Source organism: Poecilia mexicana, unplaced genomic scaffold (assembly GCF_051168715.1).
Source record: "Poecilia mexicana isolate PSO_F unplaced genomic scaffold, ASM5116871v1 scaffold_7, whole genome shotgun sequence".
Classification (NCBI taxonomy): Eukaryota; Metazoa; Chordata; class Actinopteri; order Cyprinodontiformes; family Poeciliidae; genus Poecilia; species Poecilia mexicana.
In genome coordinates, this window is record NW_028263376.1 from 2,006,310 (window position 1) to 2,030,562 (window position 24,253).

Sequence of the window (24,253 nt, forward strand, 5' to 3'; positions counted from 1 at the left end):
AAGTTCTTTCCGGGGAGCTCGTGCTTACCTCTTCTCGCTATACCGCTGTGTCTTCAGTAAGAAGAGGGAGGGAGAGAGAGACGGGCATTTGGATCCAAACTTTTTGCGCACTCATATAGTCTGAAATTTTGCCTTCAGTTTTTTAATTTCACCTCCGGAGTTTAGCTGAGCATGCGCAGCGAAGAGGACCGATAAGAAGAAAAGGTAAAGGCGCGCTGGATGTGACTGCCGTAAATTATGCGCCTGGAGGTGATTTACTGACAGGGAAGTTTGCGCCTCCGGGTTGCGGCCAATGTATGGTTGAGCCTGGAAGATACAAGATCTGTGATATATTCTGCTCGAGGGGAACCGATTCACAGCCGTTGTGATGGATAGCCACATGTTAACATGGATGATGATGATGATGATGATGATGGTGGTGGTGTGTTCACAAAACTCCGCACCTGAAGGAGGTAACGAAACTCAAACCCAAGTTTGATTCTTTTAAAAATATATATATCATTGTTCTCGTTTATAATGTTGACTTTATTATAACTGAACAAGTAAAAAATACAAATAAATAGACTTAGCTGAATATTTAGATTTCACTTTATTTAATTTAAAGTAAAGTGATCAGTGATTTGTAACTTTTAGTCAGTGAACATAAATTAAGTTTAAATGCATTAATGACACAATCATGTCTGTGACTCCTGCCATTAGGAAGTAAAGCGCTCCACTAAATGGAGACTCTGTCTGCTCTGTGGATCAGGGTGGGGTTGATATTACTCCACTGTTCTCACTGACATGGCATGGCTCCAGGTACAAGATTGAGAGTTGATGAAATCCCACCGCCTCAGGCAGGAGGGGGTTCCCAAACCAGAGGGCATCCAGGGACCACTGAGGCATGCAGTGGATGGCCTCCGGGGCCCCAGGACATCAGACATACACATCTCAGGAGTGAAAATAATTGTGGTTCCCCTTGAATAGTCCTGTGGGAGAAATTAACTCAATAAGTAAAATAAATCACAGGATTTAATCAACTCTTTGCATCCATTCCTTCATGTTTTCTAAATACAAGCAAACAAGAAGACTCTACTTTGATTTCAGTTTTAATGCTCGCCTTTTTTTCCTTGCCAGTTGGAATTGTCCACAGGTTGACAGCTTATAATTTTTAAACCAACATCAAAATGAGCATAATTCTCTAGCAAAGACTGTGCTGTGGTGCTGCGACCATGAGCGGCTAAACTTACCGGCTGTGACACTTGCGGCTTTCTTGATGAGACTGGATTTTTATAACTATGGTATTAGTGAGTGGGGTCTGATACTTTGCTGCTGCCATTAATAGAAACCAGATGAAATAACGAGCTTGCAGTAATTACACTTCATCAGTGTATAGTTGTACTATATATATATATATATATATATATATATATATATATATATATATATATATATATATATATATATATATATATATATATATATAAACTTGTTCTCATAACAATCACATCAATTAATCTATTCTAATAGGATTTTTCTGATCTTAGCATAAATTGAGTCAGATTGGATAATGGCATCTATAAACAGAATTGTGGGTTTATGTCTGAACTGCTGGAAACACAGGCATGAATCTAAGCCATTCCTTTGGAGCTCTGGATCAGGATCACTGTCTTACTGGAATATTAATATATTTATATTAATATCTCAGTTATGGTCAATGACCGACCTTTACCAAAATGATTTATACATTTTATGCATATATTTCCATATCCTTCAACTCTGTTTAAAAAAACAGCCACACTGTTGGCATTGTTTCTCTGCTCCAGTTAAACTCTTCAAACTTTGTGCTGCATCACTGTCACATGACCAGAAATAATAATCACCAGCCTGCTCCAGAAACACAAACAGCAACAAGATGGAAATAAATATCAGCTCTTGATATCGGCCCAGTTTTACTCATTGGACCGATATGCTAAAAAATAACTAATATCGGCCAATACCAATGTCTTTGCCCATTATATAGTTAATTCCTACTAAACACAGGTGGACTCTTGCCAGTTTTATTTAGGGATATTAGAGTAAATGGGGACTAACAACACAGTAAACACTTTTCCTGATTTTTGTTTGTTGAGAAAAAGAAAACTAGAATTTGATTAAGTTATGTTTGTTTCGTTTATGAAATTCACAGTACCCTTATCGTCTATGGGTCATACGTTTTGCTTTTCATATTTCCATTCATAGATCTAAAACCATGTAAAATATAAGAATAAATTCACTCTTCAATAAAGTTCTGAAAATCTGACCTGACCACCCCAGGTCACAGTTTGCCTGATTTTTTCAAAGTCCTGCTATTGATAATAATTTCATGCTGATGTGTTAAAAAATTATTTCTATTTAAATTTTTCTATTAAAAATTATCTAGAAAACTTATACCAAAACATAACTTTGCAAGATGCTCAACACTCCTCATTTAAGTTTCTGCTGTTTTTTTCATGTTGGAGATCTCATAAAATTACTATTTTATTCTCCTAATATTGTTACTTTATTCTGGTAATATTATGACTTTATTCTCATGAATAAGAAAATAAATCATAGCTTGACTCTAATTTTCACTTGTAGAGTTGACTTGTGTTCAAAAAAGCTGTACAGTGCGCCTGTAAACCAAAATACCAAAATGGCGGCATCGCTCTGAACTATAGAAACCCAAGAAATGCATTGATGGGGAAAAAAAGTCCAGATTTTCCAAAGATTAAATCTTCAAAAATCATAAATTCTATTAATCAATAAAAATGAACTTATTGGCCAGTCCTAATTAAAAGTCCACTGATAAATCCTGTGGTTATGTGGTAACTGCTACCTGCATCAGCCACAGACAGTAAAAGGTCTAGACAATATTAACTTCAGCAGATAAACCCACACCTGCTTTAAGGTGGAGGCTGTGCGGGTTGGTAAGGACCAGCACACAGACTCCAAAGTCCAAGCAAGAAGAAAGATGTGAAGACTTCCTGAGCTGTGTGGAGGAATAAACGTGTGGGTGTGGATGGAGGGCATGTGGGAGAGGAAAGGCTGGAGCTGTGCTGCTTTCTCAGCCTTCAGCTCTAAAGCGGATCCAAAGAAAACAAAACCTCTGAAGACTTTTGTCTGAGCTTTCTTCTTATGAAGTCAAACTAAATGTAATTGCTGTTTCTCTCACAGGATTTGTTTTTCTCAACCTCTGGTTTGGCTGATTTCCTTTGGAGCAATAACCATTCTGAATGTCTGCAGCCTCTTATCTCTGTTAGATTCAGTTCCTTACACTGTATATGTTTATATATGTCTGTATATACATGTTTATATGTATGTATGTCTATTCAGCATTCCTCTCTTTGCTCACATGGACATGTCCTCTTCCCTCTGCACTTCACTCCATTTCATGTCTTTTATTTCCCTACAGTTTGTTTTTTCTTCTCTCCCTTTTCTACAAATATCCAGAAACTACTGTTCTGTTCAAGTCAACTTGTTTTGAAAAAAAAAAAGAAAATCCACCCTTTGGCTCATTCCTTAGCTGCCTTTCATCCATCGGTGCCTGTGAAGTTCTTACTGGCTGCTTTGTTTGTTTTGAGTTCTGCTTATCTGCACATTAATTGGCTGGATTTGTGCCGCTGTGGCGTTGCTGCTGACAATATTCCCCGTAAGCTGTGATCGCTGTAATAGACCACGTTTTTCCAAGGAGCTTGGATTGTGAAAGCGAGGTTGTTCTGTGGCAGCCGATCGTGGAAAAAATTGCGGGAGTGAGAAGGAATCTCAGTGGAGGTTTATGACTATATACATCATTTTTTTCCTCCACAGTGCTGAACTGCTGCGAGGGTGACGTCCTCTTTCTGCTGGACTCCTCAGGGAGTGTGACGTCCTACGAGCACGCCCGCATGCTCTCCTTCCTGTCGGAGCTCCTGCTCCCTTTTTCTCTGGGAAGGGATCAAGTGAGGGTGGGGCTGCTGCAGGTGGGGACCAAGCCACGCCTGGAATTTGGCTTCAACAGACACAGTACCCAAAGTGGCCTCCAGGGGGCTTTGACAAACATCCGACCCCTGAGGGGAGACACCAACACGGTGGATGCTCTCAAAATGGCCAAGGAGTGGGTGCTGCGCCCCGGGACGTCTGACGGGGCAAGGGAAGGGCTGCCCAGAGTGCTAGTGTGGTTGACTGATGGGGTGAAGCCGGGGGACGTGATTGGACCGATGGCTGAGCTGCGGGAGGAGGGCGTGGCAGTGCTGGTGGTCTCAACAGGGCACAGCAATTACAAGGTGCTGAGGGAGGTCGTGACCCCTCCTGTGGAAAATCACCTGCACTTTGTGGACATCGATGACATGGGCATCATCACCAAAGACCTGCGCGATGCCATTATTGGTGAGATTGCTACTGACAGGTGCTCTTCTATTTTAAAAGCTTCAAGTTCAGCTCTTTGGCTTGTGGCTCTTCGGTTTTCTTCATGACTATGTAAGCTGTTGCAGCACTGGCTGTCATGCTCCTAAACCAGTCTTAAACTGCATTCCTCAAGGGCCAGAGTCCTGAAACTTTCAGAGGTGTCTCTTGTCCTACACATTATAATTAAACAGCTAACCTGCCTCACTAGCATGCAGTCAGGCTTTACTGAGCCCTGCTGATGAGCTAATGTTGGAGCCAGGTGGCTGAAGCAGAGAGACGAGTTTCAGCAGAAAAGGCCCTTTGTTTTTATTGATCAATTACAAGATCACTAATTAATAAGTTAAATATAGGCTCATTTTCTATTTGACATTTGTATAAATATTTGCTGTTTGCAAACAAAAGTGTTGCCCCCTGTTTGTCACTAATGGAAATGTGGCTTTCTGTCTAGCAATTTTTTTTCTCAAGTGTTTTATTTGAAGTCTCCATTGAGGACCGAATACCAAATATAACAAAAATATTTCCTCTAACTTACTATAAAAGCACTTTCTAAGCTGCCTACTGTTTTACTGGAAGAACAAACATATTTAGGACTCAGAAAACTGCTATAAAATGTAATAATTAAGAACTTTCTATAATTTCTCATTTCAAGTGAAAACTATATTTTGCAAGTGTCACAATTTGTGTAAAGTCTTATTTTTATTCCAAAGTTTAACACAAAAAATAAAGGCCATACAGAAAATGTCTGCATGTTGGGAGTTAACCCCTCTGTTGCCAACTCATCAACTTCCCTGCTATGTTTAGCAACACTTCAGACAAAAAAAAAAACTGGCATTGGCCAAAATCAGAATCAGCAGGTCAGGCTTTTTAAAGATTGGTAATCTGTGATCAGCCAGAAAACTGCAATCGGTTCACCACTAATAATTTTCCTCTAATTCATTGAAACATATGGCTATATTTTTTATTTTTGTGAACTAAAAAAGAGCATCAACATGTAACCTGTCAGCTGATGTGCTTGCTGACTGAAAATGTTCTCAAAGTTCTTACATTTGACGGGTTTATTGAATTGGGAGGAAAAAAATTGGATTTTGCTGCATTTACTTGCTGACAACTTCTCAGAGATGATTGAGGGAAAATTTGCAGATTTCAGTTGTTGGGTGATTATTTAGTTATTAACAACATATAGAATGCTAAATATTGAACAAGTTATGTGAAAAGAAATTACTTTAAGTCCACTGAGATTTCAATAAAATCCAGCTGTACTGAGATTGTGGGTGAAATCATACAGAAAACATCTAAAGGAATTTTTACCTAAAGTGTCCTTTAAAGAAAACATTATCTGTTGTAGACTGATCTTTATTGTTGGACCTGCAGTAAGTGCAGTGGGCTGCCTGTAAGGCACGGTGATCCTCCAGTGTAAGTCTAGACAGGATGCCAGGACACTATGAGACTTTAGGCTCTCTGAAATGTGACCGGCTGATCTATTAATGGATTACTGATTCAACTTCCCTTCCTACGTTCTCCATCACTATGTCAGACATACATAAATACAGAGTAGGGAGTTTGCCCAATTCTCAGACTGCATTAGGTAACTGGCATATTACTTTGCAGAGGCCACTTCATAACAGCTTCTGTTGCATACAGAGGAGATGATGCACAGCATAAATAAAAGCTGATATGTAGGCAAAATACAGTAGTCCTTAATTAGCATCCAAATATATAAGCACATATATCAATGTTCTCTGTAGCTGTTTCATTGCAGACACTTTATGGGTTGGTTATTTCAAGTTGTTTTATTGCAGGAGTTAAGAATGCAATTAGAAAGCAGAGCCTGTGTCTGTGGGAGGCTGTCTGAAGCCTGGGCATATTTAGCTATCTGTTTTGCCACCTTCCCTGTCGACACTTACGACACTTGACTAAATTACTCCTAGCCCCTAAACTGCACTGCAGTACCAATAAAATCTCCTGGTTTTGTCCCAAACAGAGATAATAAAAGCTGAGCGCCTTCACGTACGAGACGTGTCCACCGACTCGGCCTCTCTCCACTGGAGGCCCGTTCTGTCTGGTCTATCGGGCCACTACGAGATTCGCTTTGGTGAAACTTCAACTGGAGGCAGCGGTGGTGGCGGCGGATCAGGGACCAGTCCGAGCACCGGTGGAAGCCAGTACCAGAGACTGATCCAGTCCGCGCAGCTGAACAGCATCAGACTGACTGACCTAAAGCCAGACACCACCTATTCTGTCAGCCTGATTCCAGAGTCCAACGAAATAACATTTAACACACTCTCCACCACATTCACAACAAAGCCAGGTTAGATTGTTTCCCTTTTACAGACTTTGTCCAGAAACGTGCACTGTTATTTTCTGCTACTGTTGAGCTAAGGGTGCCTCCACTCCAGCTCTGTTTAGCCTGCTTTAACTTAACTCTTGCTCGCTTGACCAAACAGTTTGTTTGGGGAACCAACTGTTACATTTGAACTCTAACACAGACCAAAAAAGCGGACTCTGGTCTGCCTAAAAACCTTGGTCTGGGGTTCGAACCGCTCCAAAAGCAGGAAGCAAACTATAGTGTGTAGGGTATTCTGGGTAAATACAACCAAAACAAATGCTAGAGGGAGAAATGTTCGTTGTCTTCTACTTAAGAGAAATCTTTCAATTGCTAAAATCTGACGCTGTTCTATTTTTATTTAAATCTTGTGAAGAAGGAAGTTGAGCTCATGTCTTCTGAGATCTCTGTGTCATTTCCTTCTTTGATTCTTGGTGCGGCGCCCTCACAGGCAAGGAGGGTAACAAGTTTTTCAAAGTTTCGGATCGTTTGACTCAGTACTGTGTGAAAGAAAACCAAATCAGCTAAAAATGTAACAAATATTGTGATTTTTGACCTCAATAGAACCGAGTCTTCTGGACTATCTGGTGTGAAAACATCCTTAGAATGTTTTTTTGGACATCAGTCAGTATTTCTTACCTTTTAAAAAATGTGTCTACTGTGGTCATTTTTTAATTTTATTCCTGTAGTGGTTGAGAGTCCAGCTGTTGTAACAGTTTCTGAGTCTGGGGAGACCAGTGTTCGGGTGAGCTGGGGCCCTCTTCAGCCAGACACCGTCACGAGTTACTACATTGAGTACTCCGCCCTGCCCAGGGGCAATCTCCAGACCGTCACAGTGGGCCGAACACAGAACTCCACCCTGCTGAGAAATCTCCTGCCAGGGACAATATACCTGGTCACAGTGACTGCCCGGCATGCCTCAGGAAAGCAGAAATCGATGTCAGTTAAAGTTTGCACTCAAGAAGGTGAGCACTGAGAAAAGTTTGACTTTGGGATTGAGTTTTCTCATGGTCTCTGGTACAGATTATTAATAATAGCTTTGACTATTATTAATAATAGTTTGATGAAATAGATTCCTATTTTAATCAAATTTAGTTCAGACTATCCTCATACTGCAGTCTCAAGTTTAGTTTCAAAATCGCTGCCTTCTGTTTTTCAACATCTCCAACCTTAACTGCTCTGAGCTTTCTGTGCCCAGTGACTCCGGCCCTGGATGACCTCCAGCTCACCACTGTGGGAAGTGCTTCAGTGCAGGTGGACTGGAGGGGCAGCGCGGCTGGTCTGAGAGGCTACTGGCTCACCTGGGAGGGGCAGCAAAGCTCAGCTGCCAGCCAACGCTCTTCCCTCTACCTTCCACCCGATTCTCTGTCCACGCGCCTCACACACCTTCCCCCTTATGCTAGAGTTTGTGTGTCTCCCATTTACCGAACGGCAAGGGGGGATGGACTGTGTTGCACAGCACAGTTTCACTCAGGTGAGTCCAGAAAGAACAGGGTCAGTCGGGTTCTGAAATTAGCAATGTGACAAGTGTGACATGTGAAAGACCAAAAACAACTAGTGCATTGTGAAGTGAAAGCAAAACAATAATAATTAAAAAAATAAATAAACAAATAAATTATCCATCCAACCATTTTCTGTACACCCTTGTCCCTTAGTGGGGTCAGGAGGCAAATAAATTATATAATATATAATCACTTGTCACTTGAAGGAGTAATTCTCCCTCAAGTGACAATAACTTAGACATGTTTAAACATCTAAACACCCATGTAAATTAAAGCTGTCGGCATGTAGGAAAAATTGGTTGTTTTTTTTTCCTTGATGATTATTTGAATTATGATCGCCCTTACATGCAAAACCAAACCAAAAAAACAGCACTGTTTGTTTTTTATATACGTGGCGTTTAAATATGATTCCAATCGGTTGCAAATGTTTCTCTTTCTCCTCTCAGATGCTTTGGGATATGGCTTCCAGTCATAGCAGCCCTGCGCCGCACGTGCACCTTACCAAAGAAGGAGGGAGGATAACGGGAAAGAATGCTGACTGCCTTTCATAATTCTTCAGAGTGACTCTCCCCCTCTGTGGACATGATCCAGAAGAGATGTGGTTTGGCTCATGAAGCAGGCGCTTCATAAACCTGCCGCACATACTGACTGCAAAACATCTGAAATTCAAAGAAAAGTATTATCTGTTTTTATTACCGTCCCATCTGTTTGTCACCCGTCTAAATTTCTTCGATCAAATGACCCAAGCTTGTGATGTGGAATATTTCAGCGGCCTGTTTTTGCAGACCCAAGCTGGGAATGCTGATGGTTTCTCTGGGATGTTTTGCAGAAGAGCTTTACAACATATGCACACCATGTGTCCAAATCTGCTTTTTCTTTTATAACTCTTAACACCGCGGGAACATCTGATACACATTTACTATAAATAATGTACTTAAATCACTTTTCTCACTCAACACATGCTTTAAGACTTTCATTGAATGCTTGTATATACTCTGGGAAATGCGGCAGGGTCACATAAAAGTGAAGTTCTGAATAACAGAACTTCACTTTTGTGTTTAAAGCTTTGAGCTTTAAGCACAAAACATCCACTCCCTCTGGAACAAGACAGATGCAGGATATGAAACAGATGTGTGCAACTAAAAGTCACATTGAGTTACTGTCTATACATTGGTCTATAATTCATATTTATTTATCGAGAACCTTATAGGAACTAATAACTTTGCGTCTTTATGGAGCTACAGTTTATGTTTTTTGACTGTTACTGTTTTCCAGCTTGTGTTTGCTGCCCCCTACTGTAAAGTCGTGTACTGGCTTACTGCTGATTTTTCACTGCATTTATTTTTTTGTTGTTTTCCATTTAAAACCTCATACAAAGTTTCAATAAACTTACTTAAAACGTGTAATGCTGCAGTCCATTGTTAATGTTGTAAAATAGGTTAAATACTTAATGTATTTATGGAACATAAATGGCTGAATGACCATTTATTCTCTTTCTAGCAAGAGTTTACAATTACCACTTTTTAAAATTTATTTGTGTGGACACTTGAGAATGATGTGGCATAAGAAGGAACTTCTCCCAAAGGGAGGCAAACACATATTTTTGACTCTTGACTGGTTCCATAAATAGATTAAAATGATTCCTGGTATTAGAAAAATAATCGTTTTCCAAATTATACTCCGGTTTCTACCATCCAAAGTTTCCTTTTCTCTACTTTTTCACTAGCCCTGTCTTCATTCTTTCTATTAAAGATTTCAAAAATAATTTATAATTAATCATATTTTGTAATAGTAAAATGTTAGTTAGCCAAGCTAATCTGAAAAAAATAAAATAAAAAAAATAAAAAATTAGAATTAGGTCAAATGGTTGCGCAGATCTGCTCATTAGTTTAGATGTGGGTGCATGAATAGACATTTGTGTGTGCACACATACACACATTAGTGTGCCACTCTGCAGCACTTTTCAGCAGGTGAAAGAAATCTGGCCCAATCAGCAGCACTCTCAACTCAGGTAATATAAGGAATCTACCAACCACTTTGCTGGTTTTGCAACAGAGCTGAGGAAGGCAAACACAGCCTCCAAAGCAGCATTTCATGGGAAAGGACTTGGATTAGACAAGGACTACTGGTAAGCCATTAACTGGGCTCAATTGAATGTAATTTGACTGTAGTTTTACATTTGAGAAAAGAAATGCAGAATTAATTTAATTAACTGCTGAATAGCAGTTTGCACTGCTAGTTTTTACAGTTTGGTTCCATTAAATGTATGTTAAAATATTTAATGTAAAAACTTGTCCTAAGAAAAAAAAAAAAAAAAATTCTAAAATGTTTGGATTTGTTTGATTCAACCAAACATGGAATTTAATAATTTAATACTTGAATTTATGGTTAAAATTGTGAAAGAAATTTATGTCTAGGGTTAAAAATGGAATTAGTCATTAAGATAAATTAACTTTGAACCAAATGTCTAAAATGTATGTTAAAATATTTTGTATGTGTTTTGTAGGTTTTTCACCTGTTCATTGATTCTCACTCATTGGTGAAAATAAAAAAGATTGAGTGAAGTCCTGAAGTCTCTTCAAGTCCTCCTTTTCAAGTGTGGGAAGCCATGAAATTATAGAACACTTGACAGTGAAAAACCGTTCCAACCAGAGGAGATTCCATTCTGCAACCAGAGACTGAGATCTGCTATCTGTCTTCCAAAGGAGGAAAATGGCTGAATTAAAGTCCCCTGGTGACCTCAAAGCAGAGAGGACAACAGTTAAAAGTCTTTTCTCCAACTTTGCAAATAACATTATAAGGACTGTTGAGAAAATAAATTTAAAATAAGCTAGTTTTAAAACTTAACATGTCTTGATTCAAATGGCTTAATTGTGTTTTTAAAATCAGTAACTTATTCTGGCCTATTGACCTTTATGTTACCTGTAGTTACAGCAGATGGTTTGCTAGGATCGTTTGAATTGTCTTGTCTGTGTGGGAAAACAATACAGTAGAAGTTGTAGCTTTTCACACTCATCTGTGAAAAGCCGTAAACACAGCAGGAGTTTCTGGCTTTTCAGAGAGGGTCAGAGATAGCTCCTGGTTGGATGAGGAAAGATGCATCTTATTTGAATAAATTAAAGAAAAGAAGATAAAACTTTATACACAGAAGTAACAAATCAGATTTGCTCTTGCAATTCTCCAAAGATGTCTTTGGACCCCACTGTCTCATATTGCATTGTTGTTCTAGGTCTTCCTGTATTTTTTTCTTTTATGTATTGAATCTGTTTTTTGTAATGTATACACCTCTTAATTCATTTTGCTGCTCCCATCCATCCATGGAGATTAAGTCATTTCTCAAACATGCATGAAAGAATCAAAACAAAACTATAAATGTTTTTGATGAGGGAATAATATTACAACATGGTGAAAAGCTCAAGAGTCAATTTTACATAAAACTGCCTCTTTAAAGATTCTCCACATAAAATGACAAAAAGAAAGCATGCCTTTAGTCATTTTTGCAATACAGATATGAAATTATATGTATTTAAATATAACAGGTACATATTTAAATTTGAAAATGGTTTATTCCAAAAGGAAATTAAATGTGTTCATACTAATTCAAGGTTCTTCAAAGAGTTATTGCTGATGACGGCAGGCAAGACATATCTCCTGTAGCTGTCTGTATAACGGCTAACTTGAAAAAGCCTCTGACTGAAGACACTGTTTTTCTGTCAGTCTCGTGAAGAGGATGCTCAGGCTTGTTCATAATTTTCTTGATTTATATGTACAGCTTTGGTTTTGATACTCAAACTTGAGCTCAAGTGTGTCTGATTTTCACAGATTATTCTTCAGATATTACTACAACTTGACTGGAGTTCACCTGTGAATGCAGCTGAGCTTGTAGTGTGCATAAGAGCAGAAACATTGCAATGAAGACATCCATGAAACATAAACATCCCAGAATGCACTGGGGTTTCTATGACCCAGAAACGGGTATGTTTGGCTCCCTATATCTGGCCTTGGGTAATCGGAGAAGAAGTAAAAAAGGTAACCGTGAACTCAACGTTTATTAATGCGGTGCTGTATGTAGTGTATTTTGGAGAAAGGAAAACGATGCAAAACGTAATTACAGGCAACAACCGTTAGGGGGCATTAACCACACACCGGATCCTTCTTCCCGTTAGACCCGTCAAAGCTGCAATATCCGATCCCTGACATTGCGAAGATGGAGGCTGTTATGGTTTAGAGCAGGGCGCTACACGGAAAGCACAGACAGCGAGTTTCTGAGGCCTGTTATGACAACGTTCCCAGCTGGTCCAGGTAAAACAGACAATTACTCAGCTAATGAACAAACGTTAGCACCATTGCAAAGTTAGCTTGCAGAAACGACAGCAAGCTAATGTCAACGAAGAGGCTAACGCAGCGAACGTTATCAAGGCTAGCTTCGGACAACTACAACGTAGTTTCAATTTCGTGGTATGTTTGTAACGAGAACTGCTGGACTATGATGTTGATACCGTTTTAATACATTCAAGAAAACGGTCTTGCAACATTTAAGCAAAGCACATCCATGCTAATTTCAGCTAAAGCCATTTGTAAGATGAGGAAGATTTTTTGATGCTAGCTAAAGCTAACAAGCTGCTCGGTGGAAGATCCGTTTCCTGGTTGTGATTCCGGTGCTTGGTAACTATCCTGCGTTTTTGATGGTGATGATTTGGCCACTGTTCTTTCTAAAGTAAACAGACACGTTGTTTTTTATAGGTGCTGTTTTTAGTAGGAAGGTAGAAGCAAAGTAACAGCATTAAACATCCGGGCTGACTTACAGGTCACGTTTACAGGGAAGGGAGACATGAATGAGTGATTTTTAGACTTACACACACCCGTGGTGCTTTGCATTTGGTTAGGGCGTGCCAAAGACTTTGGATTTTAGGAAGCCGCTCTTTCTTCATATCTTATGCCATAAGTTTTGATCCTGCTTGTTTGCATCCAGTTTTGCTCAATCGTAAAATTTCAAATTTAAGACTATCAACTCGGAGAAAAGTATTATTTAAACCACTGTGGTGGATCATTAACTAAATAATAAGCCTGGTAGTGTGTCTGCGTCTGCTACAGCTGGCTGATCTGTGTGTCTGCAGGCGGGAGGCAGGAGGTGTGAGCCAAGAGGACCAGACGCCAGCAGCATGTACTCCGAGTGGCGCTCGCTGCAGCTGGTGGTGCAGAGCGACCAGGGTCACCTCAGCGTCCTGCACACTTACCCTCCCAGTGTGGGCACAGAGGTGGCAAATGCAGTGGTCAAGCCTCTGGGCACAGCAGTGAGCCCTTTGGCCACAGAAAACATCCTCAAATCAGACAAAGAGGTGAGAAAGCTGGCAGCTCTGGGAGACACTCATGGCCTTTTATTTCAAAAAGTCTGCTCACCTTTTAAACTCTCTCTGTCTCTCTCTCTCGCTCTCATAAACGTATGTTTTGTGGTTCAGTAGAAAAATCTAATTTAATAAGGAGATCCAACTAATTTCTACTGATCCTGATGTTTGTTCAACTTTGGTCTAACAGTTTCCTTTACATTGGTTCCTTTCGTTTAGAGAGAGTAAAACTAACTTCTGGGACAATCAGCTGTAATTTATTAGGTTTTTTATTTTTATTTTTCATAATGTCATTGATGAGATAATAGTGTGTGCATAAAAACTGAGGTGGTATTGTTTCCCTGCTGCTCTTACAGACCATTTAAACTCCATTAGCTTAAATCATCTCAGACTCTCATGCCTTTAATTTAGAGATATTTTCTTAGTAGTTATTCATATGAGTGATGCTGTGTGCAGCACGTCTCTTCTGTATCACCAGAAGGGAACTGTTTGTGAGTCTGTGTTTGTTTAAATAAAATGCCTCTCAAACTGCTTGCATTATTGTTGTTTTTGTGAAGGATATCTTTGACTTGAGCCAATCTTGGGAATCTTTAAACTGGTTCTCAAATATGCAATTCAAATCAAGAGAACTTTTTCAAGATTCTTTTTTCCTTGATGGTACCAGCTGTCAGTTCCTTTCATTATCAGAAAAGGCAGCTATGAATCAAGTAAAATATGCAATGTAGGAAATGACAAAAAGAGCAAAAATAATCAATAGCTCTGAACCCAGGTCTCTTTTGCAGCAGGTTTAATAAACAGGTGGTATTGCCTTGTGGAAAATAGTTTCCCTTTAAATAGTTTCTTCCTCTTACTTCTCATATTGGTTTTTATTATGTCAAGCATTAATCAGAGAAATGAACAGATTTTGTTTTGTCTTCTAATGATAGAACAAAATCTGGAGTCAAGTTGATTTGTGAAGAACATTTGAGCAACAAACCAGTTCAAAGTGCTTTAAACCATTAAAACAAACAGTAACTAATTATGAAACAAATGGATTTAGTCAAATGCCACCATCAAAATCATTGAGCGAATATACATCAAATATATTGATCAATGTTCCAATTATTATAAACCAAAGGCGACTAAGTAGCTGGGTTTTGATTTAAAGGCACTCAGTGCTTCACCTGTTTTTCAGTTTTCTGGAAGTTTGTTCCAGATCTGTGGTGCATAGAAGCTGAATGCTGCTTCTCTATTTTTGGTTCTGGTTCTGATGCAGAGCAGAACCAGAACTAGGAGACCTGATTGGTCTGGATGGTGATATGACTAAACCTGTTTAATGTATTGTGATGCTAAGCTGTGTAGTGATTTATAAACTAACAGAGTATTTTAAAGACTAGTAGGAAAAAACCCATGTGACTGATATCTAGAAACCCTCTGCTTCCCAGGTGAAGTGGACCATGGAGGTGCTGTGTTACGGCCTGACCCTGCCCTTAGAGGGCGACACTGTCAAGCTGTGTGTGGACGTGTACACAGACTGGATGATGGCGCTGGTGTCACCCAGGGACTCCATGCCCCAGCCTGTGGTGAAGGAACCCAATATGTACGTCCAGACCATCCTGCGTCATCTCTACAACGTATTTGTGCCAAGGTATGCACCCGCCTCAGTTTCCCTCATTTAATGTAATTATTTAATCTTCGCTCAGTAACGATTATCTTTACCTAGATTATTGTGCTTTATTAATTAGTCACTCATAGATGAGCTAATATTTAGATTCGCACCAATCTGATATCTATATCCATACTGGTGCCGATATTGAAAACAATTTTAGGTGGGATATCAGTGACAGTGTACCCGATCCATAAGGCTGATCTAATCAGTCTAGTTCCATGCTTTGTGCTCTGTGTCATGTCATGCTTTATTATTTTTTTATGTTTAGCATTCCTAATTGCTCTTCCTGAGCCATTTGAAAGATTTGTTGCAGTTTATTTTTACATGTTCGACCAAGATAGTAAATCTATTGTTTTAGTCAGCTTCATTTTCTTTATCATTTATTTTCCATTGACTGTTTTACTCCTAATTGCAGCTACTGAACAGTTGTTGTTTTTCCATGTTAGCTTGTCAAGCTGTTGGTGTGTTTCAATGTGCTATATTGGTGCAGCGTTATTAAATTAATTAGCAATTCAGTACATTCATTCATTTCAGTCACTTCACTTGTTTCTCTGTATTGGATCTGTATCGGCCAATACTAAACCTCAGGTATTGGTATGGGAAGTGAAAAAAGTGGATCGGTGCTTCCTTGCTACTAATTTGATTTGTATCTTTCTGCCGGCAGGCCTGAGCAGCACAGTCTGAACCACATCAGGCTCTGCCAGCAGGTTCTGACGGCGGTCCAGAAGCTGGCACGAGAGTCTGTCTCCATGGTGAGGGAAACCTGGGAGGTGCTGCTGCTCTTCCTGCTACGCATCAACGACACTTTGCTTGCTCCTCCATCGGTTGGCGGTAAGCCACGCTCCAGCGTCTTCATTCATTCGCTCCTTGTGAGCACAAATAGTAACCTAGCTTTGCTTCTTCCTTTAGTGGGTGTAGCAGAGAAACTGGCAGAGAAGCTGATGGCAGTTCTGTTTGAGGTGTGGCTTCTCGCATGCGCCCGCTGCTTTCCCACGCCGCCATATTGGAAGACCGCAAGGGAAATGCTTTCCAACTGGAGACATCATCCTCCTGTTGTAGAGCAGTGGAGCAGAGTAGCTTGTGCTCTGACTTCAAGGTAGGACTAAGAGGCAAGCAATAGAATGAGTTTGTGTAGTTTATTATTATTTATCTACTGTTAAAAAAATGCATATTTTCATTTCATAATCCAGGCTGCTGCGCTTTACTCACGGACCGTCCTTCCCACCTTTTAAAGTTCCAGATGAAGATGCCAACTTGATTCCCGTAGAGATGGACAACGACTGTGTGGCACAGACGTGGTATCGCTTTCTCCACATGATCGGGTGCATTTTACCTCCTCTGTGTATTTTCATTCATCTAGAAAAATGACAGCTCTACCTGAGCTAGATGTTAGTCTGTTTTGAAGGGGAAGTGAAAGTTAGTTCCTCAAAAAATGTTTGAACTATAACTACAGGAATAGTTTAACCTTTTAACTCTGAGTGAATCCAACCGTCCTCCTGCCTTTTGTTTCATTCCTCCTCATACAGTCATTGTCTCTCTCACATGTTCAGTTATCTTTTTTTTTTTTATTGGGATCTGTAAACTGTACCTAATCTTGAGTATGCCTCACATCTCGTTTGTTTCCAGCAACCCGGTGGATTTGAGCAACCCAGCCATAGTGAGCACCACTCCAAAGTTTCAAGAGCAGTTTTTGATCTCCAGTGGGATTCCTCATGAAGTAGTTCTGCACCCGTGTTTGAAACAGCTACCCCAGATCTTCTTCAGGGCCATGAGAGGCATCAGCTGTCTCGTGGATGCATTCCTAGGTAAGAGGATGCACAGACAAATGCCTCACATTGAAGCAGATCTGATATCAACATAGGCCAAAAAAATGTCGGCTATACGCTATAAAGGAACACAATTCTTAACAGTGGAAGTGTGTGGATCATTCTTTATTAGTGTAAGATGTTGCTGTCATTACACACAGATTCTCACATATCATATTGCAGTAGAAACTTACATTAGTATTTTTAGTAAACCCTCATTATGTTGACACTAGTAGTAGTGGATAAGGGACAGCATTATTAAAAAAAAAGAAGGAAAATTGGTGAGGTGTTACCATAGTAACTTGCAGTGGTTTGCAGCGTTAACTGAAGAGTCCGTCGTTCCAACCCTAAAGCACTAACCATAAACATACGTTCTGCTAACGCTGAAGCAATACACCAACACAGTATTTAGCAGAAGCAAATGCTAAATGCTAACTTCAATTCAAATGATATCTGCCCTTGAAAGACTGTAACCCCTCAAGCACCAACTTAATTTGACATGAAAATTGACATGTTCTATAGTAACCATAGGCATGATGTTTATGACATTCAGTTCTTCATTGTCTGTGTTTTATTTTGTTTCTTATTGAAATAAAGTTATTGAGGAAAAAGAGGGAATGTGAGGAGGGGAAGTAGGTCTTTAGCTGAGCAGCATAAGTTTGCCCAGCATTGGTAACTTGCCATTTTTTTCCCAAAACCATAATTGTATTTAAACCACTTTGAAAAATTGGTTGAATTTCTTTCATACCAACATGTTTTAAAATTCAAAGTTATATTGAACAGAACAGCAAACACCAGTGTTGTAGTACTCAAGACCGGTCTTGGTCTCGAGACTAGTTTTTGATGATCTCGGTCTCGGGCGCTGAGGACTCTGGATTTTATTTTAAGACCAGTCAAGATCGCAACTGTGGAAATATCACTAAGCTTACAGCATACTGTCCAGTTTATTTGTTAACGTATTTGTTTTAACTGGATGGATAACGATTAAAATCCAAGCAATAACGTGACTTACGAATTATGTGTTTTCTGTTACTCCCCTGACCCCTCCACATCTTTCACTCGCACGCGGCGCTCTGAGATATGCGCAGTGGTTTCCTCTGAGCGGCAGAAGATGTCTGACTAATCGTCAGTAGTAGAATAGCGCTGCATAAATCATAAGAAATCCGATGGCGACTGCTAACTAAGCATATCTTCGCTTTCACAGATGGTAGGGACTATGTCTAACTTTTTTCATCACTTAGAAAAGTAGCTCAAAGAAGGTAAGCTCCGTTGACGTGATGTTAGCAACGCTACCTGTACAGAGACACATAAGCATTTGTGATGAAAAAAAGTTGTCGCTCAATGTGCTGGATTATTGTGCGGAGGTGTTGACTAACATGTCGTATATTTGGGATAACGCTGTGTCCAAAAGTCTGCAGTATAGTGATGTGACATTCACGAGCGATCCGATTCTTCTGAACGGCTCTTTACTAAGTAGATCGGACTGGAGCCTCACTGAGAGTTGTTCTTTGTTCTTGTAACGCTCTGCGTACACTGCAGTAGATATTATTATTTTATTTAATTATATACATTGGTATTTATTTAATTAACAAATAATTAAAACACAAGAACAAAAGAGCATGCAGAGCATGTGCGTCGCGCTATGATTGTTTTCATTCAGAGTGGCAGCTGTAATGTGTGCCATGGTGTCAGACTGCCTGGGTTCATGTAGCGGGAGAGAGAGAGAACAGTCACGGTGAGCGCCTTGTGCTTGGTTACTTCTTGCTTGTTGCTCTTTCGTCAGTGTTCATAGTTGAGCGTTATTTACTGTCAGGGCATTGCCTCAATTGCTATGTTTAATGATGCAGACGGGTAGTTTCTGACATGAGCAATATGGGCAAACACCCATCGCTTTATCTTTTTAAGGATGGCAAAGCAGAACAAAGAATGTTTTTATGGGAATGTGGATCTTTCAGATCAATTTGAGAAGCATTTTTGATCATAATATCGTGTCATGTAGCGCGGGGCGCTGGTCTTGGTCTTGACTTGGTTTCAGACCCTAAAAGTCTTGATCTAGTCTCGGTCTCGATACACTCTGGTCTTTGTCTTGTCTTGGTCTTAGGTTTGGTGGTCTTGACTACAACACTGGCAAACACTACATTACATTGAACAAAAGTGGTTTTATGGTAAGCTAAGCATGGAAACGACAAACGGACCAAAACATTGACTTTATTTTGATCATGAAAGTAAATCTGAGCATTACATTTTTTTGTCCCTTCCTTTTGCTGATTTTGTCACAACCTCTCAGTGAGATGAAGATTGAGGGTTCTAAACAATGTCAGCCACATTTCAGGAGAAATATGTCAGCATGTACTTTTCTCTTCACACTGTAGGTGTCTTTGTTGAAAAGAGAGACGTACGCGAGAGGGCGTTCTCTTTTTGTCCCCTGCCGCTCTCTCATGGTACACTCATCAGCTGACGCATCATTTAATGAGACATGATGGACATGTGGTTTGTTTTTTGCAGTGATTGTGTTAAAGGTCCAGTGTGTAGGATGTAGCAATAAAAATAAATGAATAAAATGACCACCAAAATGGAATATAGTTTCTCTGGAGCTTAGAGCTTTCTGGGCTTCTCTAGTACAAAAGAGAGTGATTTGATTATTTTATTTTAAAGCAAAAATATTGACCTGCATGTTCGTTTATATAATATATATTGCATCTTTGCACCTAGCTTGGCCTTAATGTTGCACACTGGAACTTTAAGAACTGTAGGTTTTGGTGCTAAGCAAACGGTATCTCACAGATAGACTAAACTACCACATCATCAACAGGGGACTACTCCAGTCTTGAAGTGTCAATCATTATCAGTGCATTTCCAATCTTGGTGATTCACATCTAACCGTTCTAATGCATGTCTACTAATGAAGATGGGCTTTGATTAAGTCTCTTACCCCAAATCATTTTCTCTTTTCTCATCATTTGCCTGGAATGCTGATTAGAGAGTGAACAGGTTTTGCCTCCATGGTGACGCTGCTTTCTTATTCACAGGTATATCACGACCAAGGGCGGACAGTGCCCCGCCCACCCCAGTGAACAGATTGAGTATGTCTCCGCCCCCCTCCGTCGCCAACACTACACCACCACACAGCCGCAAACAGCGGCATGCGGTGGTCACGAAAACCACCAGCAAGAGCTCAACTGTAAGTCTGACTGTTACACACAGCCATAACGTACAATTGGGTTACACTAGGGGAGTCCAACCAATCCTAGATCTATGGGCTGAGCCCGACCGAGAATGTGGGCCGAATTGGGCGAGAATATTAGCTTGATTGTTGGGCTCGGGCTTCTGAGGCGCGTTTAATAAACGTGCAATACATTCAAGAGAAAAACAAACCAGAACTCACAAGATAAAGTCATGTTAACCTGCTGATTATAGTGTAAATAGAGGAGTAGCTAGCTTAACCTGTTGAAGAAATGAAAGTAAGCAGGGTGCAGGAAGTTAATCATTCTGTAACAAGCACAGTGCACTGCATGCACACCCTGCTCCGCTCCTATCAATCACACATCCCAGATGATTTGACCTTTTCTCACTCTGCCATTACAACAGGAGACTAGATGGAGCTGGAAGATGCTAAACAAAAGCTAGAAACAGGAGAAAATGCACTGCTTACTCAAATAGTCTAAAAATGAAAGCAGTAGAATCACAGGTAAAATATGTTGGATTACTTTAGGCTATGAATGAAATTCATTAGTCTGATCAGGATCGGGCCGGGTCAGGTCTGATTTTCAGTTTTTTAGACCCAATCTAAACTCTAACTAGAGGAGGCCTCATGACGAGCTGATCGTTTGGTTCAGGTCTGTTGGAGAAGCTGCAGGACTGAGGCTCAGCACTCTTTGGTTACAGTTTAGAAATGAAGGTTTGGAGTTTCATATGAGAGCACGTCTTGCATGTCTTAATTAGCATGTGGCTGTTGGTGTCTTACAAATGTTTTAGTTCAAGTACCACAAAGTTATTTTTATCATTTATCCGTATACAAGTTTGTATTTTAAAGGACAAACTTGATAGGATGATGTATAGAGCTTCTGTTAAGCCCCAAATTATTCATACCCTTTGCAGAGTTGGTTGTGAATATTTTAATTTTGTTTTTCTGACATGTTTCCTCTGACTTGAAGTAGTATTAATGTTTTTGAGTTCCCAGCTAGAGTTTCCACTTGAATCTGAAGGAGAATCTATGAAGGGAACTAAATGTTAGAAAGAAGCGCATCACCAAACACACTTCATCAAAAACCTGTTCAGCAATATAAATCATTTATAGTAAACTAACTTGGTTAAAATATGAATAAAACTAGATTTAAAAAACAAAAAAATAATGAAATCCCTTTCCTCTCTGAAACAGCTGTCTAAATCTGAAGTTACTTGACGTGTAAATAATTTTGGATTATAAAAAACTGTCCTGAAAAAAAGTTGTTAGAGGCTGCAGTAGAGTCAAGATTTGAGCGGGATATAACCCTGAACATACATCCAGAGTTTCAATAGAAAGGTTTATAATGGAGTTTCTGAAACTTCAAATTCAAAGGTCAAAACCTGACTTCTTGAAAAGGTCAAGAGTGTGAAACAATGAGCAGTGAGTGGCTATCTTTAAAGTTTGTGACCCCGTGCGTCTCTGATTTCTGACATTAAGCTGTATGAGTACTATTCATCTTTTAATAAGCAAAAATTTTTTCATACGGGCTTTTCATGCTGGAACAGATGAAGTCCATTTCTTTATACACAACAATAAAGTGAAACAGCTGAGGAAAAAATTACAGATTAACCAAAAAGATTATGTTACACATCAGCAAGCTCCCTAAACCTACGCCCCTGTGATTTATTTATTTCAATTCTATGTTTTACAAAATTAACAGAATATTGATTCTCAAAAAGTATATATTTGTCATAATTTGTTGGGATTAATGTAATATTTCTTAACTTTACATGAAAGTTAAGAAACAAAAGCTTTTCAGATAAGAAGCTAATTCTATTTAATCACACAGTCTGCAATATTCTCTTTATTTTGTATGTGTGTGCTGGAGTTGCTACATTGCTCAGAGGGTTTTATACAGATGCTAGAATGTTGGCGCAACGGTTCTTCTAAAACGTTAGTCTCCTAGAAATGTGCTTGCAGAACATTAACTGAGTGGATGACCTGAAATTCACTTCAGATTTCAGACTAGGACCTAATTTCACTTCCACTTCACAATTATGAAGGTCCATCCATCCATTCATCTTTCATCCATTCATCTTTCATCCATTCATCTTTCATCCATCCGTCTTTCATCCATCCATCATCCATCCATCAATCTTTCGCTTCATCCGGGATCGGGTCGCGGAGGCAGCAGCTTCAGAAGGGAGGCCCAGACTTCCCTCTCCCCAGCCACTTGTTCCAGCTCCTCCAGGGGAACCCCAAGGCGTTCCCAGGCCAGCCGAGAAACATAGTCCCTCCAGCGTGTCCTGGGTCTTTCCCGTGGTCTCCTCCTGGTGGGACGTGCCTGGAACACCTCACCAGGGAGGCGTCCAGGAGGCATCCTGACCAGATGCCCGAGCCACCTCAACTGGCTCCTCTCGACGTGGAGGAGCAGCAGCTCTACTCTGAGTCCCTCCCGGATGACCGGGCCTCTCACCCTATCTCTAAGGGAGAGCCCAGACACCCTGCGGAGGAAACCCATTTCGGCCGCTTGTATCTGTGATATCGTGTTTTTGGTCATGACCCAAAGCTCATGACCATAGATGAGGGTGGGAACGTAGATCGACTGGTAAATCGAGAGCTTCGCTTTTTGACTCAGCTCTCTCTTCACCACGACGGACAGGTACAGCGCCCGCTTCACGGCAGACGCTGCGCCAATCCACCTGTCGATCTCCCGCTTCCTTCTTCCCTCATTCATGAACAAGATCCCGAGATATTTAAACTCCTCCACTTGGGGCAGGATGACCCCCCTGACCCGGAGAAGGCACTCTACCCTTTGGATTTGGAGGCACTGATCCTCATCTCGGCCGCTTCACACTCAGCTGCGAACCGCTCCAGCGAGAGCTGCAGATCACGACTTGATGAAGCCAATAGAACCACATCATCCGCAAAAAGCAGAGGCCACCAAAACGGATCCCCTCAACACCTCGGCTGTACCTAGAAATTCTGTCCATGAAAGTAATGAACAAAATCGGTGATAAAGGGCAGCCCTGGCGGAGTCCAACTCTCACTGGAAATGAGCCCGACTTACTGCCGGCAATGCGGACCAGACTCTGACACCGGTCATCAGGGGCGTGGTATAGGGTAGGGGTTGCACCAATTAGTCGACTAGTCGATTCTTTTCTCTGCAATGACTTTTTTCTGGGCCAGTCGACTAATCGCAATCACGTGACAAAACAGATTTTTCCAAGGAAATGAAAGAAGGTGGACTAGGTGAGTTCGACAGAAAGTTCGAATTGTATAAAAATGTAAATAATTTAACAAAGTGAAACTGTAAATTACATCACAGGCTACCGCAATAGGGGCGTTGCGCGGCGCAGTGGTTAGCGCGGCGCCCCGCATACAGAGACTTTAGCCTGCGGTAGTCAGGAGTCCGACTCCTGTCCTCCATTCGCTGGGCCCAGGCCCCGCTCCGCTCTCTCCGCCCCCTTACAGTCAGATTGCTGTTAAATAAAGTAGTGCCGAAAAAATCCTAAAAAGACTACCGGAGTAATGTGCGACAACGCGTCATGATGTCAGGCTTTTTGATCCATCCAACTGATCAGCGTCTCTTGTAAAGAAAAGGTTTGACTACATCTGGAAACTAAGTCCTAGCTTCATCCTGAGGGTCTGATAGAGGCGATGTCTGCCGCCGTCTGCATGTCGGTTCAGAGAGCCGCTGCTGATCAGCGGAGCATCGGGAGGAGGAGCAGCAGGAAGCAGTTGAATTCAACTGTAACCAAACGGGATCTGTTCATAATAAGTTTGGTTTGTGATGTTCCAAAAGCACCATTGTGGTCAGTGTGATAATTTGACTCCTAAATGTGCAGCTATCCAGAGATCATCAGCATCAGTCGGTGTTTGGAAAAAAAACAAAACAAAAGTCAGACCTGACTTTGTGCAACGAGCTTTTCTCCGCCGCTCACGAAGAATGATCTGTTTATTGCTCTTTTAATTCCTCATAGCAGACTGAGTAAAAGCGGGAGGCGGGTCAATATTAGCCGTGAATTTAGCTGATAAAGCCTCCAAGTAGTTGTGAAGCGGTTTGCGCTTACGTCACTAT

The 24,253-nt window shown here is 40.6% G+C and overlaps 2 protein-coding genes across 8 annotated transcripts in view; both read left to right on the forward strand.

Annotated features, from left to right (window-relative positions):
- The first annotated feature begins 42 nt into the window (after positions 1 to 42).
- vwa1 (von Willebrand factor A domain containing 1) lies at positions 43 to 9,614 on the forward strand. Its single transcript, XM_014979025.2, has 6 exons — positions 43 to 452; positions 3,808 to 4,365; positions 6,365 to 6,691; positions 7,396 to 7,671; positions 7,905 to 8,180; positions 8,655 to 9,614. The coding sequence occupies exons 1-6, from the start codon at positions 368 to 370 to the stop codon at positions 8,681 to 8,683; spliced, it is 1,551 nt and encodes a 516-aa protein (XP_014834511.2). The 5' UTR covers positions 43 to 367; the 3' UTR covers positions 8,684 to 9,614.
- A 2,744-nt stretch (positions 9,615 to 12,358) lies between these two features.
- Positions 12,359 to 24,253, forward strand: part of ralgapb (Ral GTPase activating protein non-catalytic subunit beta) — a 39,893-nt gene continuing 27,998 nt past the window's right edge. For 4 of the 7 annotated variants that reach the window (XM_088006864.1, XM_088006866.1, XM_088006865.1 and 1 more), the window contains exons 1-9: positions 12,359 to 12,510; positions 13,326 to 13,547; positions 14,978 to 15,180; positions 15,866 to 16,032; positions 16,111 to 16,297; positions 16,392 to 16,523; positions 16,828 to 17,006; positions 19,379 to 19,447; positions 20,036 to 20,187. In XM_088006864.1, the coding sequence (XP_087862990.1) occupies positions 13,371 to 13,547; positions 14,978 to 15,180; positions 15,866 to 16,032; positions 16,111 to 16,297; positions 16,392 to 16,523; positions 16,828 to 17,006; positions 19,379 to 19,447; positions 20,036 to 20,187 (1,266 nt within the window). In that variant the 5' untranslated portion in view covers positions 12,359 to 12,510; positions 13,326 to 13,370. The remainder of the gene's footprint in view (positions 12,511 to 13,325; positions 13,548 to 14,977; positions 15,181 to 15,865; positions 16,033 to 16,110; positions 16,298 to 16,391; positions 16,524 to 16,827; positions 17,007 to 19,378; positions 19,448 to 20,035; positions 20,188 to 24,253) is intronic. The other 3 variants (XM_088006867.1, XM_088006869.1, XM_088006870.1) reach the window with 1 other exon arrangement.

Excerpts from the sequence above, each read along its gene's own strand:
- vwa1 (XM_014979025.2), top strand. The coding sequence starts at position 368 with ATGGATAGCCACATGTTAACATGGATGATGATGATGATGATGATGATG. Across the intron at positions 4,366-6,364 it reads CCTGCGCGATGCCATTATTG|AGATAATAAAAGCTGAGCGC; the intron begins GTGAGATTGCTA and ends TGTCCCAAACAG. Across the intron at positions 7,672-7,904 it reads TAAAGTTTGCACTCAAGAAG|TGACTCCGGCCCTGGATGAC; the intron begins GTGAGCACTGAG and ends TTCTGTGCCCAG.